This window comes from Clupea harengus, chromosome 11, assembly GCF_900700415.2.
Source record: "Clupea harengus chromosome 11, Ch_v2.0.2, whole genome shotgun sequence".
In the NCBI taxonomy this organism is placed as follows: Eukaryota; Metazoa; Chordata; class Actinopteri; order Clupeiformes; family Clupeidae; genus Clupea; species Clupea harengus.
The window spans coordinates 18431799-18449575 of NC_045162.1; the positions used below are offsets into that span (position 1 = coordinate 18431799).

General features: G+C 41.8%; 1 protein-coding gene across 1 annotated transcript; it reads right to left on the reverse strand.

The window, feature by feature from the left end:
- Positions 1-399: 399 nt before the first annotated feature.
- On the reverse strand, positions 400-16457 carry LOC116222398 (opsin-5-like). The gene is made up of 9 exons (XM_031576231.2): positions 15740-16457; positions 15401-15530; positions 9909-10059; positions 8927-9066; positions 7876-8014; positions 5563-5677; positions 5130-5210; positions 3824-4343; positions 400-1352 (listed from the first exon to the last, which is right to left on the reverse strand). The coding sequence occupies exons 2-9, from the start codon at positions 15525-15527 to the stop codon at positions 1057-1059; spliced, it is 1569 nt and encodes a 522-aa protein (XP_031432091.1). The 5' UTR covers positions 15528-15530; positions 15740-16457; the 3' UTR covers positions 400-1056.
- Between the last annotated feature and the right edge of the window lie 1320 nt (positions 16458-17777).

Here is a 17777-nt window from a genome sequence, read left to right on the forward strand (position 1 = left end):
CTTGTTGTTTGGAACTGGTTTCCAATTTATGTAAGTATCTCTTGTATCTATCTTATTGTATTTATTATTTATTTGATATTGTTTTTGTTTTTTTTGCTGTTGCTTCATGGTTGATGTGCTGACATTTTTTATTTGTTTGTGTTCATTGATCAAGATAATATTGTATGTAGTAAATTGTCACCATGAGTTTTGTATACGGTTTGCAATAAATGTGAATTAAAACATTTTATAAAAAAAAAAAACAGAAGTGTTCATCGTCAGTGATTAACATGTGTGTGTTCTCTGTCTCTTTTTATTTGTTTCTTGAGAGAGATGACATTCTTTCTTGTAGACCATGTTTCAAGGTTTCAATTGTTGGTTAGGTCTCTTAACATTATGAACAAAATCGCTGGCCTTTTCTTTTGTTGAACCATTTATTGTTTTTGATCAACTTTTCCGCTGCTGTTAAATATTGTATGTTGTTAAATACATTTGCTTACTGAACACTGCATTAGGACCAATATTTAAAAACAGCACTATGATTACACTGACACATTCACTGACTTTTAACAAGAAGACACAAAGGATCACATTTAAAATGACTGCCTATTATAAATCAGGGGTCTTAACACCATTCTGTAAATCAAACCATGAAAGTTGGCAACAACAGCGCCTACAATGAGATGTCCAATCCCAACGTTAACACAAAACAACATGCTTTTATCATTTGTCACCAACAGGGGATTTCCAGGAGGTCTATTACACGAGGCTGTCTGACCACCATTTCCAGATTGGGCTACTTTGTGATAATTCAGAGCTGTTGTGGTCTGTGTTAAAATGAAATACATCATTCATCTAAATAGCCATCGAGTCAAATGTGAATGTGTACATTACAAAGATAGCTATTAATCTATTGCCTATTTTAAGAAGTCTTTTAGGGACAGTGTTAAGGACATGCATTCTAAATCAATGACATACAAACACGATTCATAAAATATATACTTTTTCATAAAGCTCTTCATATAAGAATAAATATACTTAACAGCCATTTTTTCCACCACCACCACAATCATCACCTCAGTCTTCACAAGTCAACAGACTGCTGGAGGTGGACCCGCCCTGCTCCTTCTCCTTTCCTCTGTCCCCCTCGCTACCCTTCTCCCTCTCCATGTTGATCTGGGTGTCCAACATGGCTGCATCCAGGGAGGCCCAGTCGCTGCACCCGCTGCCTTGCCAGGAGCCACGGGGCCCCTTCTCGCTCCCTGAACGCTGTTGCTGCTTCTTCTTCCCGTTGTTTCCGTGACTGAGGATGTGTGAGCTGCTCTTCCTCTTCCAGCTGTGGCAGTAAGACAAGCTGATGCTGCTTTGATTGCCTGCAAAGAGACATGACACAAAAACACAAGCCAGATGTGGGTGGGTGTTAAGCAGTCATGAGATATGTGTTTGTCTATTGTAAATATGTATGAAAATGAAGCTCATCATTCTGTATGCTGATATTATACTGATGAATGCCTTACTTCAATATAAACCTTAGCCCTTCTCCAAAAAGGAGAGAGATGTGCAGAGGCTGATGGCACTTAACATTTCAAATAAATTGTTGCAACAGTAGGAGGAGGACTTCACCGAACAAATACTTTCATATTAATTTTCCACCACTTGTTAGTCATGTCATCCATTCATATCGATGTGAATCAATCAATACTAATAAAACTTAAACTGTGATGCCTTTTTGTTTCATTTCGCAATTTATTTACTGTATAATCCACGATAGCAGGTATCTTAAAACACAAAGTTTTTTTCCATTGTCCCGCTGCAATTAATAAGCCAACGTCAGGCTTATTAATACAATACAATACTTAATCGGCTAACAATACAATATTTCTTTGTTTGAGTGTGGTTGTTTAGTGCGATGGGGGTATATGATCGTTACTGTCTATAAAGGAAGGCATTGCAACGGGAAAATCTCCTGTTCATTGTTCACTTTGAGAAACGCTGCCGCAGGGGGAAATTGACAGGGTGGTTTGATAAAATGGAGCCCGGTCCGCTCATATACAAAAGCTTACATTAACGCGAAGTGGAGTTAACTTGCTGCCAACACCATTGTATAGGCTACAAACACTGACAACACACACACATAATGAGAAGGTACACCTGGCGATTCTCTCTCTTCACCTTTGAAAAATGTAACTTATAAACACGTCGTTTTAAAGCGCTGTGGCCGTCCTTAAAAGATTTGTCAATAAACGAACTTCTGCATCATGTGAAGCATACACATTGACTTCACTACTTATTAAGATATTTTAAATATGGAATGTTCAACGCCTTATTGGGCTGATGTGTCCGACCTGAGACCTAGTATGATTTCTAAATATTTGTCGAACCTGGCCCGGCTGGTCGGGTCCATCGAAAGAGGTGAGGAGATATGAACATTTATACAACCCCAATGATCAATGATCAATGATCAATGATCAACAACTCCATCATCCGTCTTCCTCTCTCAGTTGCCCTCGTTCACTGTGTGTGTGGACAACAAGACCTGGTAAATAAAGAAACCAACGACTTCCACACACAAAGACGTCATTCTCTAGGTCGTCTTCGACAAAAAACGTTACTCCACCTATTGTTCTGGCGGTGAATTGCTTTGCAACACGCGCAACCCTTTAGGAACCATGAATTGAAACGAGTACATCGACACAACTGCGTGAAAAGCCGCAGGCGCTGTTGCAGAAGCATGCTGGCACCTTTATAAAAGAAAAGGGAGGTAGAATTATCGCGTGGAGAATATTTTGAGGAGCCCCTATAATGAATGCACATTCTGACACCTTAGTATTTCAGTGATAGCACACAAAATCACTCATGAATATGCACTCGCACTGATAGATATGGATATCAGAAAACTGCCGAGGGATGTTTATTTCTAACACTCCTGCTGAGATCAAAAGGCTTTAAAGATTCAGCAATGAAAAGTGAGTCTGATTAAAATAGGAACACCATGACCAAAAATACATCATGTTTTGCCTATGACTTTCTGTAGCTCAGCTGGTAGACTAGGGAGAGAAGAGCACCACGGCTGTGGTGCCTTGCATGTGCTAAATTAATAAACGTAGATGATAAGCAGCTCACCCAGGGGCAGAGAGGTGATGGGCTCCTGTGTGAACTGATCTCTCCGACTGAATCTTGTACTCTCTCAAAACTCAGTAAACTCAACTTAAACTTATTTGCTCTGTGTGGCGGTCTTCACTTGATTCTCTGCAAACCAACACGTAGAATTAGTTTAAACTTAACAGCTGGTGACCCCGACGTGCAGTTAGCTGTTAAGTTTAAACTAATTCTACGTGTTGGTATCATTCAGTCGGAGAGATCAGTTCACACAGGAGCCCATCACCTCTCGGCTGGAGAATGCATTCTGACATCATCATACACAGTCCAGTCTTTTTACCCCTCAGGCGCAACAATGTTGCTTAATCGTGGATCCCCTGAGGAGCTGTAACTAAACAAGTTCTTTGACAATAGAGCCTCAGAGAAAAACCTTGGGTCTCACACCCCAGATGCTACAACTATCTAGTCTGTGTCCAGTGTTGGCCTTTCTGACCTAAAAGATGGTGAGTCACTGAGGCCAGAGCTGGCCCTGTCAGATTCCACATCTCCCTTACCACCAGGCCTCTTTCTTAGAAACGTGGAATTAGTATGTATACTAAGAACTGCTTGTTGGTGAACTCACTCTAACTTGATTTTCTCTTACAGTTGGTCACACTGGATGTGGGTATAACGCACTGTATCTTACTGGGTTACTGGGTCTCACTATGTGTGGGTATTACTATGTATCAATCACTGTGTACCTTACCTTCAGAATCACTCCTCTCTCTTCCTCTTCTGCTCGTCCTCTCTCTTTCCAAGCCTCTCCCACAGAACATGTAGTACACATCCGCCCTGAACTCACGGTTCATGATCTGGTAGATGAAGGGATTGACCATGCAGTGAGATTTGGCGAACATAGCCGGGATCAGCGTCACCTCCGGACGCAGGCTGGACACGGCCCGTACGCTTTGGGCTCCCAGGGCTGAACCAGAGCCCAACACTGAATTGTAGCCCGGCCTGAAGTTGGAATGCATGGTTCTGTTGCTCCACATGTCCAGTGAGTCGTAGATGGTGCTGTCATTTTCCAAGGAGGTCCAGTTGATAAGCGAGGGGAAGGCGAGGAAGTCCACCAGCTTGGGGGTTACGTGCCCAGTCATTCCAGCTCCAGCTCTCAGGATCCCTGGATCTTCTCCCGGTTCTTCCTTGGCTGTTAGTGCAGAGTAGAGAGAAACGATAGCGTACGGCATCCAGGCCAGGAGAAAAGATGAACAGACCACTGCAGCAATCTGTAATGGAAGATAATTTTTTATTTGTTTGTGTTCATTGATCAAGAGAATATTGTATGTAGTCACTACTCACTCAAATTGTCGCCGTAGAGGACAACGAAGATTATACTTATACTTATAAGTATACTTATACTTATACTTATACAATATAGCTATTGACCTTTCACAAAGTCCAGCCCCCCTTGGTTACTGTTACTACGCCTGTCAAGCTTTTCAGAGCACAGTGGGGCATGATTTACCAAGGGTTCAATTGAAACAGCTTTTACTGTTTTCAGTTCCATGTCCAATTTTATACCCTGGGGGATCTAATGTTCCGGCCAAGATAAGATTCATCATAAGACAAAAGATGTTTTGTTCTGTCTCTTAGGTTAGGGGTTTTCTCTGTTTTCTGCATACAATTGATAATTGATAATTTGATTTCAGTGGTTTCTGGGTCAGAAAATGAATGCAAGAGTATGAGGTCAACAGGATTGTCTTTCTCCCACTCGTGAGTTGTATTAGGGCATTAATGCCTTATAAACACCCCAAAACTATGGTCTTTAAATACAATACACTAAATATATTGTAGTGTATTGTATTGTAATACAACAATACAATACACTATACTACACCACATTACAAGACAACACACTACAACCTTCAATACACTACACTACACTACAACACAACACAATACAACACAACACAACACTACAGTACAATACAATACACTGCAGTACACTGCAGTACAATACAATATAGATCCAGGCACATAGTGAGAGAGAATGAACATGTGAAAAAGATCACCTTTGTGAGCCTTAAGTCCTTGCTGCTGTGTGTGACTGTTGATGAGGGAATGGATGCCAGAGTGCGGTTTGAACGATACACCTAAACAAGATGCACATCAGCATGTTACTGCATTCCTGAGATGACGTAAAATCACATAAATCATGGACCATCTTTTAAATTTACCCGCTAGTTTTTAACCAAGTTTACCTGCTAGTTATTAGCCAAGTTTACCTAGCTATTTTTGCAGTATACATATTTGGTAATATATATATATATATACACAGATAAATGGTTCCCCCCACCCCACTCCACTCCACTCATTCTCATTTGATCTACCACCAGGCTCCCTTCGCCAAACTGAGCTCTCTTTCTCGTTATGAGACATTGTTTGTCACATGGTAGTTTCTGTGCTCAGAATACATTTTGTGCATCCCAAAACGTTGTCCCTTACCGTAACCATGATGGCAATGTAGGAGGTGATGATGATGAAGGTGGGTACTCCGAAACAGAGAGACAGGATGAGAAAGATGTAGATTCTGTCATTGAGAGAGGACTTCATCCTCCACCTGTTGGGATATATGGGAAAGACAGTTATTCGTGTTTGGACGAGAATTAGATAATGCTTCATTTTAGAAGACCTCTAGATGGTATGCAGCCATGCTGCCCAGGAAGCAGTGGACTCAGTGGACAGATGGGGCCCAAATTTAGCCTGGATTGGACGCAAAGTTAGTTGGTGGTACGGCTGTTTAGACTGATCTATTATAATCCAACTGACTACAGAATAGGTGGTGATCTACTTCAGATTCCAATAAGTTTCATTCCCACGTTGTATGAAGTCAGACCACCATTCCTGCCAAACCCATCATGCACTGTCCTCGGCACTGTGTGCAGTTTTCACTTCACTTACAGTTTTTCTCAATTGTTTACACACAGAAACTGGAACTTATGACACAATGACCACAACCTGTAACTCATGTGCCAACTCCCTTAACCGATTCTGCTGAACTATAAACACATTGTTCTGCTTTAGACCAAGATTTCAATTGTAAAACACACTTTCTTCAAAACACTACACACAATCCTTTTTTTATTTTGCACACTTCATCAATGCCAAATCTCCTTGTGTTCAGACAGAACACACTGACATTCAAATGTCAAAACTTCCATTTCCAAGGCTGTTGTGCAATTTGGAATCAAAGCTTTAGCAATATAAGGGCCACAGGTGAGCTCCTGGTTTGGAGAACAATGGATGGCAACATTGAAGTAAGAGGTGATTAGAGAGGCAGAGGAGTGAGAGTAAGAGGAGGAGGAAAAGGAGGAAGAGGAAGAGCAAGAAGGAAAGCCATTATCTCTAATGAGATTCGGGCCACTGTGGTCGACCATGTGGTCAACCATGGTCTGACCATGCAGGAGGCTGGCCAGAGGGTTCAACCAAACACAAGCTTCTTCTCAGTTGCATCCATTCTCCGGATATTCAGAAGAGAGAATAGGTAAGAAACACTACTATGACAGGAAAACACTAGTTTGAATGCCTTATCAGGAGCATAGTATTCTTGTATTTAGAGCATTTTACATTGTACTGTTTTTGTAAAATTTTGCAGAACTGAAAGATTACCCCGGCGTGGTGGGAGGGAGCATGTCTTGACGGCTGAACAGGAGACTGCAATAGTCAATATGGTTCTGGTATATAATGCTATAGCAATCAAACAAATACAAAGTGTTGTTGACTGTACTGGCCTATTTTCTATTGTTTGTTCTGTGCAAATCATTTACACATCCAGTTGTGTTTGCTGTGATGTATAGGCTACAGAAAAAATTAAGAAATATTTTTGTTGTTACTATATATTTGTGTGTTGTTTTATATTTGAGTAAAAACATTATACAGTTATATTTTACAACAGGAGTAAGCGTACAGTAACACTGATATAATGCTCCTGATAAGGCTTTCATACTGGTGTTTTCCCATTCATAGTAATATTTTCTATTTAGCACATCAGTTTTCAACAGGTGCTTAGAAGTGTCTACTCATATGATGGTCTGTGTGTGTCATTTGATCACAAAATACCATTTTGAGGAGACATAACATTGTTTTGAAGGCAAAGTAGCATTTTGCAGGAGATATTTAGGGTTTTGCATTTTGTGTGTGTGGTTTTGGGATTTGTGTTTAGAGTTTTGAGAAAATGAGGTATGCTTTCAAAAAATGTGTGTAAGCAATTGAGAAAAACTGGGAGAAGGGAGACTCTGAGTTAAACTCCTATCTTTTTTGGTCCAAACATGTTTCTACGGTTTCTGTAGAAAATTACATGAAACAGTAATTTAGTAGTTTCAGTAGTTTCTATACAGTAATTGAGGTAAACAGACATCGGTGTATATTTGTGGAGATCCTTTCCATGTTGTCAGACATTTATAATTACATTCTGAGCACTTCAATGGTGGGAAAAAAACGGTTTACTTTGACCTGGATGCATGCCCCATGGGATTACATTGTTTAGCCAAGTTGCCGGTTATTGTGTTCTAACTCAATAATGGACCGAATTCGATCATTAATTGACCTTCGTAAAAGTTTGGACCCAAGAAGATCTAAAAATAGTTTGAAAGTTTTCCTTTCAGACATCTGCTCTTTTCCCATTGGCATGTGATATGTCAGAAAGAGGGGAACATTTGGAAAAAGGAATGTGTACTTGGAGCTATTTTTCAGAGAATTAAGACAAAACTTTCAGAGAACTAAGAGGAAAAGCTGTGTGGTATTGAATGCATCTTGTACCAGTTAATTGTGCAGCTTGTTGCAAATGGTTCTGGCCCATAGCTTCCAAACCCAAATACAGGAAGTAATCCCCAGAATATGGTATAGATCCACACCAGTAAAATGGAATAAGATGCGTGTCTCCTTTCGATCCATTGGCCTGAGACAGAGGAAGAGAGGGAGAGATAAGTAGCATCACCAACCCAGCCAAAACACATCCATCTTAGTGTTTCCTACTGTGACATTACCCATCCCATATAGGCTAGTATTTATGCAGACTTTTAATGCAAAATTGATAGGGACAAGGCATCTTTGATCATTTTATTCAAATGACCACAGTGTCAACATACAATAATACAGACTTTGCTCATAGGTTCATACATGACTTTTCAATCATGATTCATTCACTGCTTCCCACACTGAAACTCTGTGAATCACACTATTAACATCAGACCTGGCATTGAGTTAACAAGTCGAACAGCTGGGTTCCGTTTATGTGCATTCATTATCTGTCACAGGGTTAATATGACACTATAGTCAGTTCAGGTAATTAAGAGTTTATCTCATTGCTCCATACTACGCACAGGTGACAAGATAATGACACCAGTGCATTTCATTGTGATATAATAACCGGGGCAACAAAGATAATCTCTATCCCTATGGTGATCTTAGATAATACATGCAATACATGACGGGAGATAGAAACCAAGGTAACAAAGGGAGATGGGGGAAAGCATTTTATGCTTAAGAAAGCGGAAAGGATCAGATGAATTGCAAAGGATATTTGACCATAAATGTGAAAATCGGAGAGGAACCCGTTGATGATTCAAGCCAAAAATGGTGAACAGACCATCGAAATCGGCATTGTTTGAAGCTACTCAAACTTCCTTTATTCAAAATGGTTTCAATTAAAACTGAAAGATTTGAGAAGAGATCTCAGAGAAATTATCTGGAACCTTTTGCCCCATTATTATAAAAAAATTTAAGAAGTATAAAAAAAAATAACCAACAAAGTGTTATGTGTGTGAGACAATAGGGCCTCTGATGATTCATTCACATTTAAGCCTCTTACCATACTGGATGCTGCAGATCTTGAAAGAGCGGTCTAGAGAGATAAGGCAGGTGGTGATCAGAGATCCGATGCCAAACACAAAGCCTTGCACCCCGTAGAACAGACACCCAGCCTCACCGAACACCCAGGCATGCGACAGGCTATCACAGAGACCAAAGAGAACTGGATGATTCACACATCATAATGAATTAAGGAAATTCAACCACTTTAAAATCATTATAATTATTTCATTATTACCTACTACTCTTCTGGTAGTGTTACTATTACAATGACTACTAATGAGACAGATGCACATCCTAATACATTTAAAACCACTACATAAGTAATGCACAGCAAGTGATACGTATTTTTTTAGTAATAAAATAAAATTGGTAAACTAGGTAAAATTGCTGTACTACAAGGAGAATATTTATAAATGCGTTCTTGCAGTGTTTATATATACAGGATGACGCAGAACCTGATTGCAGTTCCACTCCACAATGAAGAACCACACACCCAGCTTTTCTCCTGGGTCCGTGCTGCCCTGCAGTAAGGCCCCCCAATTCTCTTTGAATTGGCCATAGCCGTGAAAAGGAACCCTGCCGGGCGTCTGATTACGGGAATCGGTTTGATGGATTTGATTTGAAACAACATGTTGCTAGTGTTGCTGAAAGCATCCCCCTATGGGGGATCTTCACACAGTGCCAATATACTGTATGGCATGATATCAAATTAAGCCAGAAAGATTATATATACTGTGTAAGCATTACATTTGGAATTTTACAATTATAGAAACAAATTCAAATTTGAGATCAAAATCTGAGAAATTTCAGACTAAAACATTTATTTAAAAATTATGTTTGGCTTGGTTGAAATATTGCTAGAGCATTATATCATGCTAGAGTTGCTCTGGTTTCTTTCTCATTCATTCTGATACATATGTATCTTTATACATTCTTGCACATATACACATGTTGTGAGAGAGACACATCTTTTCACCCACCTGGAAGTTATAGGGAAGGGTGCACCAAAAAGACTGTAGCCAAAATCACAAACCGCCAGGTTTATGGTCATCAGTTCGTGAGGCTTGAGTTTCTTTCTCTTTCGCCCATAAATCAGCAAAACCACTCCATTACCCATCACTGACACCACGCCTAGGAGAGACAGAGGTATGGGGGTGTATTATACATGATTCAATTCAATTCAATTTTATCTATATATATATCTAATTAAAATTGTCTCCAGGTGCTTTACAGAGCCCAGAGCCCAGAGCCTGAACTCCCTAGACTCTAGAGCAGTGGTTCTCAAAGTGGGGGGAACACTCTCCAGGGGGGGCGCGATGTCACAGACGGAGAAAAAAAAAAAACTACCGCCGACCTGTCACTGGTTAGTGAAAGCTCCCTCAGTGGCGAAATGCAAGGGGCTGGACTGACCCAAACAAATCAAATACGGTTTTGCTCCTGATCCACCAATCAAAATGGAGTTTTATCATTTGAACGCGAGTTGCACCAAAGTTTCCGAGGATAAAAAAACCCCGCAGGCATTGGTAAACGCTCACCCTGAGACGACACTCTGCAGAGTTTGTTCAATTTCTGTTGTTTCCTGTATCATTCAGATATTCATTGTTTTATAAACAGTCTTTTTAAAGACTCACTCCTTCCTTAGTAATACCTTACTGCGCTTGCAGTAGGTCTATTCGTAGCCTATTCTAAGGAGTAATTTGCTCCAGTCTTTTGAAAAAGTTCGTAGCCCCGAGAGCTAGCCTAGCTACCTTCTTCCAACTGCAGCTAGTCCTTTTCTCCTTAACACCTACCTTTACATTTTTGTATCATCCACCGTGTTGCAACAAATAAAACACCAGCACTTGAATACTATTTTGTGCTGTCCCTGTCTACATTGTGTACAGTTAGTTTAGTTAGGAATCATTGCCTAGCACAGCCGTATCCATTATTCGTGTGCAAGTCGTTCACAACCACACATACAAGAACACGACGTTGAAATTAGAACTTTATTAACTTCACACACACTGTATTAGCAAACAAACACAACATGGACAAGTTTCTGATTCGTAAAAGTCAGAAAGAGAAGCCTGTGGACTTCTTTAAACATAAACGTGATGGCCTCCAGCAACAACGAACCACCATGCCCAAGCATAGCACTGTCTCCAAGCAGTGTCTGGAGGCATCTTATGTTGCTCATAGAATTGCTAAGCTTAGCAAACCCCATACAATTGCCGAAACACTGATTTTACCGGCCACGCAAGACGTGTACAATAATGACAGGAGCTAAACCCCTCAAATGACACTGCATCACGCCGAATATCAGAAATCAGTTTGGGTCCTATTTCAAAGAGGACTACCGTTCATTCGCCTAAGTTCGGGATCCATTTCTCTGCTCAGCAGACGAGCTGTCAATAGACATGAAAGAGCAGCTGAAGAGTGACAGTAGACTTAAGCATCTCCCCTATTTCGTCATTCTGGATAGCAATGATCAGCTTTGCGACATAGCCTTAAAAATGCTCCTCCTTTTGGCGTCGACATATTTGTGCCAGGTAGGCTTTTCAAGACTGACTGCGCTCAAAACTAAATTGCGCAACCGCGCACAGATGGAGGATGACCTGAGGATATGTTTGTCAAACATTGCCCCAAGATTTGAGAACCTTTGCAGTGCAAAGCAGGCTCATGTCTCACATTGACAGACCTGTAGGATTTTTTTTGTAAAGATCACAAGAGGCCCATAATAATAACAGTATCCAAATGATAGCAATAATAACACTCATTATTATTATGATAATAATACAATAATAATTGGTCGATAATCATTAATTATAATAATAATGACATAATGATGGTGATAATAATGAATAGCCTACTAATAGGCCTACTATTACTGATAACAATAATAATAATAATAATAATAATAATAAATAGTTATAATAATTGTCTGTATGGGCCTAACAATAGCCTAACCTTGACATGTCAGGCCTATCAATAACAATATGCTATCTATCTATCTATCTATCTATCTATCTATCGTGGTGTAGTTGAGGGTGGTGGCGGCGGGCCGCGGGCCACGCGCTGGGGGGGCCCCAACTACCCCTAACCAGCTTTGGGGGGGCCCAGCTTGCAAAAGTTTGAGAACCCCTGCTCTAGAGCAAGCACAAAGGCAAGTATACATGGTTATATAAGGTGATATATTAGTTAGTATTAACATATAACCTCAAGTCTGTTGAGAGCGCAAACTTTTTGAATGCATCAAAAACCAGCCAGTCTCTTTGGTGGAGCATATACGTATATGCAGAGTGGCAGCTGGCAACTGGCAACTGGGTGACAAATGGTTGGTGAAGCTTCCCGCTGGAACCTGTAGGAAGGCGTGGCTGGCAACAAGCCACTCTCACAGAGTCCTATCATCACTGTGATGAAAGGAGACAAGTTTTTTAAACTGTGGCCGAAGCAAACTCACAGAAGTACATCTCCTGCTTAGTTTAATTCCAAAATGGTGATTTTATTGCACCAGGTTGATGCGGAGGAAAGGGAGAGGGAAGAAGTGACCTAACAAGCCACCGCTACACTTCCACAGTGACTGTGGCAAGGACACGGAGAGCAGCGGAGCAGTCCAAAGAGGGACGCTGCTGCTGTAGGGAGCCGGTCAAACATCACTCAACATTGCCTAGCACTGACTGCACAAAGCCCAGTCCCCCAGCTGCAGCCTAGCCAGCTCATTGACTACGACCTGGAAGGCACTCCTTGCAGGGCCATAGTGGACACAGGGTCCCTCATCTCCCTGGTCGTCCCCAGAACGCTGCCTGGGACAAGTGAGCCGAGACGGTGGGGCTAGGAGTCAACGACACTCTGCATCGCCACGGTCATGGGAAAGTGGCCGCAAATGCAGGGGAGGAAGTCATTATAAGTGACTTGCTGGTTGTTACAGCCGGCTCGTGACCGGAACATTGGAACATCCAACATAAACATTGGGGGCAGACAACAACGGTTTTCTTACAAAAGTAACGCATATTTATTTAGTCCATACAATTCATAACACAAAACGACGTGTCTAAGGGGTAATACGTCTGTATGCTGAGAGCCAGCTTGAGAGACAGAGAGAGTCAGGTGTCCACTGGTTCTTTTTATTCTCCACACCTCCCCAGGTGTGGGTAATCAGTCAATCAAGCAATCGTCCGTCCCCACTGTTGCCTGTAGGCCATTACATCATCTGCAGGGGTGCAGGGGGTCGTAACACTGGTAGAGCACTCAACCACCAACAAGCGCTGACACAACACGTACGTGTAAATGGGCTGTTGGGTCCTCATCCACGGAGTCTGCCATGTTGCACCGCCATGTTTCTACAATAGCCCAGAATGGCACTATAGAGGGCCTTTCTTACTTTTATGTCACCTGATGGCCACCGTAGTTTCTTATTTATGCTTGGAAAGGGAGAAGTGTTCAGTAAGGTTGCAATCTGCAGCCTCACTGCTAGATGCCACTAAATCCCGCATACTGTACCTTTTTTTAAATTCAGTCAATTGAATGTTTATAATTTGTGTTCCATTTGTTATTATAGAGTGCCAACCATTGCTTGGAAATGATTTGCACAGATGCAAGGGATAAGGTTCTTTCGTAGCATCATGATGATCTATTTTTATAGATTTGTATCCATAAAATATATATATATATTTTTAGTAAGGAACTACTTAATAATTGTGTGTTATCAAGGAAAGGATGTCAATGCACTGAATGACTATGTTGTGATCACTTGACATCCTATCTGTAAGAATTTTTGTCTATATCCGTGACCTTCGCCTAAATCATGTGATACTGGGTGCGTCAATCCAAGTTCTGTGCATAGTCCGTAGCACTCTGCCTGGAGTGCTTTACAGTATGATACAGTATAACTGAATATTGTATCTTCCTTTTTGTCTTTTGCAGCTCAGTTACATCATAGAATCATGTAAGATCTTCAAAAAACAAGGTACCAGATACATACACTAAGTTTGTATTCTTTGTTCAGTAGTTGTGTCAACATTCCAGCCCAGCTAGGGTTCGATTACTGGTGTTCTCATGCTAATAGAAATTGTGAAAGATTAAAAGATGATTGGCTGCTTCCGTTGGCACAATCTTTGTGCATAATTCAAAACAGGTGTGATGTAAATGGTCCAGCGTTCCTATACATCCATCAAAAACACAGAATAGTATTTTAAACTTCCTCTACTGGCATTGATTAAACCCCTAAAAACGATCCTTGTTCCTTAAAATTACATATTTAGAAGTTACCATTTCTCGCCTTACTTCGTCGATAGTCTACTCACTCAAATTACTCCTCTATAGTCCTGTGCATGAATAGGAACAGGATTTTAAAAAAAACGCCATCTCCGTGCAAGACAGTTATCCCTTTTCTTTCAATAGCATGTTCAAACACTATTAACAATGTCACAACTGAATACAAGGCAAGAATATGTCGTGCACGTAAATGTCTAATACCAAGCAAACTTCACCTCGGTCGTCAATCCATCACACACCGGCCAATAAACGAGTGGGACATTAGGCAGTGGCAGTGGTTGAGACAGACTGTGCATAACCTTATACCATCATAAGGAAGCACGAGGAAACGGAAACAAAATGCAATTTAACATAAAGCTTATTTATGCTATTTTAATGCACAATGTAGCCTATGTGATAATTATGAACAAAATGCAGCGTCTCGAAAAAATGCGGTAAATTGCTGATTTAGCGTTGAATTCGCAAATCTCAAAATCGCTAAAAACTGGATGGACTGATTGAGCAACCCCATGACAACGTCTCCACCATTTAGCAAGCCATAGAATGCTAACATGTTATAAATCTTGATAATGCTTCGAGACACAAGAAGTCACAAGGCTCTATTTAACACAAAGCTTCCACTTGTTTTTACAAGAGAGAGAAAGAGAGCACGAAGAGAGAATGTGAGGGATCTATCCCATGCTTAGAGCAGAGGAAAAAAAGGATTGCCTGGGGGGCAGAGATGACTGAGAATTAACAGCACAGATGCACGGACCTCTGGCTGATTCCTGAAATCCTGGTACATCTCGGTGGGTGGGCACAGTGGTGCAAATCGGCTTTCATTGATTGTTTATGGTCCCATCCCCCCCCCCCCTCCCACATCACATCATGTCAATCAATACATAATACATAATCTTTCATTTGATGTACACGCACCCGCACATTGTGATTCCAATGCCAAATCCAACACTGAAACGAAACATTATTAGACACGGCGAAGCGTGACAGTATAAATGATAGGACTCATTTTACTTTTCAGTCAGCAAAACATATATTGAAACTTTTCACACCAGTGGCCATGATAGGGTAATCCTTCCATAAGCACTGTAACATTTTCTTTGTATTTGTAAAGGTTCACGGTTGCAGTGAGCGACTACACTACACTGACATGCGGTGCAATGTAGTGTCCGATGTAGTGTGTCTCAGAACGAGGTACCCTAGTTCTACCTGTTGGACTCACCTGTGGTGATGAGAAATATGGCCACAGCTAGGTCTGCAGAGTGGGACAGCTGCGAGTGAAAGAAAGGAGGAATTGAAGAGGGTACGGAGACAGTCCCTCTCCATGTACCATTCTCTCCCACTGACATTAACTAAGAGTGAAAAAGAACGAGAGAGAGAGAGAAAGAGGGAAAGTGAAAAAGAAAACAGAGAAAGCATGGTCTGTATGACCAAGTGAAATGCTGAGAGAAAGTACAAAATTAATTCATGCAAACTTACCTCGAGAGGCAAGAATAAAGCCCTGATCAAGCAAGAGGCTCCTTCATCGGAGCTGAATAAGCACTGTGGCAGCTGTTCTTACCTTAGTTCATTTAAAGTCCCAGGGAGAATGCAGGCATCGAAGACCAGTCAGGTTCCCCAAAGACAGCCGAGAGCAGTTTCTCTCACAGTTCTTGTCCGCAACCAGTGCCTTTGCTCTGTCTTTTTCTCCTCTTCTTTAGCAAGGCTGTCCTTATCTGCTCGTGTCAGGACAGAAGTGTTTTACTCTTATTTGTTTTCCTTTTTTATATATTAACTTAAGCTGCTGTAGAATTTTTTTCCCCTGTCACGAGTAAATCAACTTCCCTGACAATCTGGTGAGGAGATGACCAGTGAAAGAGCCTGCACGCACGAAAGGGAGAATTATTGGACTGAGCTTTGTCAACCTTTTTGACCTCCTGCCTCCCTGATTGTACCCCCCCCCTCCTTTTCTCTCCCTTTCTCTCTTTCTCTCTCTCTTTTTTTGTCTAACAGACACCTCCTCTATCCTCCCATCCACTCTTTTGCTTTTCGTCTGTGAGGAATTGCATGCTCCACCCTCTGCTATTACATTATGATGTACATATGGTGGGTGGATGATGTCACGAAGGAGGGAGGGAGAGACAGAATAGTAATAAGAGCAATGACATCCTAGCGACACACATCTTGTTGGCCAACAGATTAAGATTAATGTAGGTCTGGGACTTAATCTCCAGAGTGCACCATTTACAGTGAAGAGGTCAGAAAGGCTCAGAGAGAGAGAGGAGGAGAAAAGAGAGAGAGGAGTAGGATGAGAGAGAAATACATAGACAACTGACTGACAGAGAAACAGACAGATAGATAGATGGATAGAAAGAGAGAGAGAGAGGGAGAAAGAAATCATAATTTTAAAATATATATAAAAAAAACAGCTCAACTAATCCTCAATCCCCACTCTTATTAAAGGAATTGAGGAGAGAAGCTTAAAACACTACTAACACACTCACTCACTCACTCAAACACACACAGACAGTCACTCACTCACTCTAATATACATACACACACACACACATATGCATTCACACACACATAGATAAAACAGACCATTAATCTGAGTTGAGGGATTGTTTGCGTGATGTGTTTATGTGTATCTGAACACCAGCCCTAGTTCATTGATATTCACAATCTGATTCATTTCCATGGGCTGACCAGCCTTTTGCAGTTCCAGATAAACCGTATTCTGAAAATTCTAAAGAAGACTTCACATTCAAGGCGAAAGGCTTAATGTGACACTAATGCCACAACTTTGTCTATAACACTGTGAGAAGGTGAATTTCCCCCCTTCTCACTGTGACTCGTTGGAGAGGAGTTTGGCCCTAAAGTGGGGTGGACTCCCCCGCCACAATGGTTGGGTCCGGGCTCCTCCGTGTCAATGGTTGGTCCTCATTGAACAAATTTAGACCAATGGGCTGCCCTATTTAAAGGGAGTCTCATTCCATGAGGAGAGGGTAGAGAGACAGGCATGAGAGGCCGGAGAGACCGGAGAGACAGGAGAGACAGGAGACACAGGAGAGACAGGAGAGACAGGAGAGACAGGAGAGACAGGCATGAGAGGCCGGAGAGACAGGAGAGACCGGAGAGACAGGAGAGACAGGCATGAGAGGCCGGAGAGACAGGAGAGACAGGCATGAGAGGCCGGAGAGACAGGCATGAGAGGCCGGAGAGACAGGAGAGACAGGAGAGACAGGAGAGACAGGCATGAGAGGCCGGAGAGACAGGAGAGACAGGAGAGACAGGAGAGACAGGCATGAGAGGCCGGAGAGACAGGAGAGACAGGAGAGACAGGCATGAGAGGCCGGAGAGACAGGAGAGACAGGAGAGACAGGAGAGACAGGAGAGACAGGCATGAGAGGCCGGAGAGACAGGAGAGACAGGAGAGACAGGCATGAGAGGCCGGAGAGACAGGAGAGACAGGAGAGACAGGCATGAGAGGCCGGAGAGGCCGGAGAGACAGGAGAGACAGGAGAGACAGGAGAGACAGGAGAGACAGGCATGAGAGGCCGGAGAGACAGGCATGAGACGCCGGAAAAGGCGTAAGAACAAAAAACACTTCCCTGCTGTGA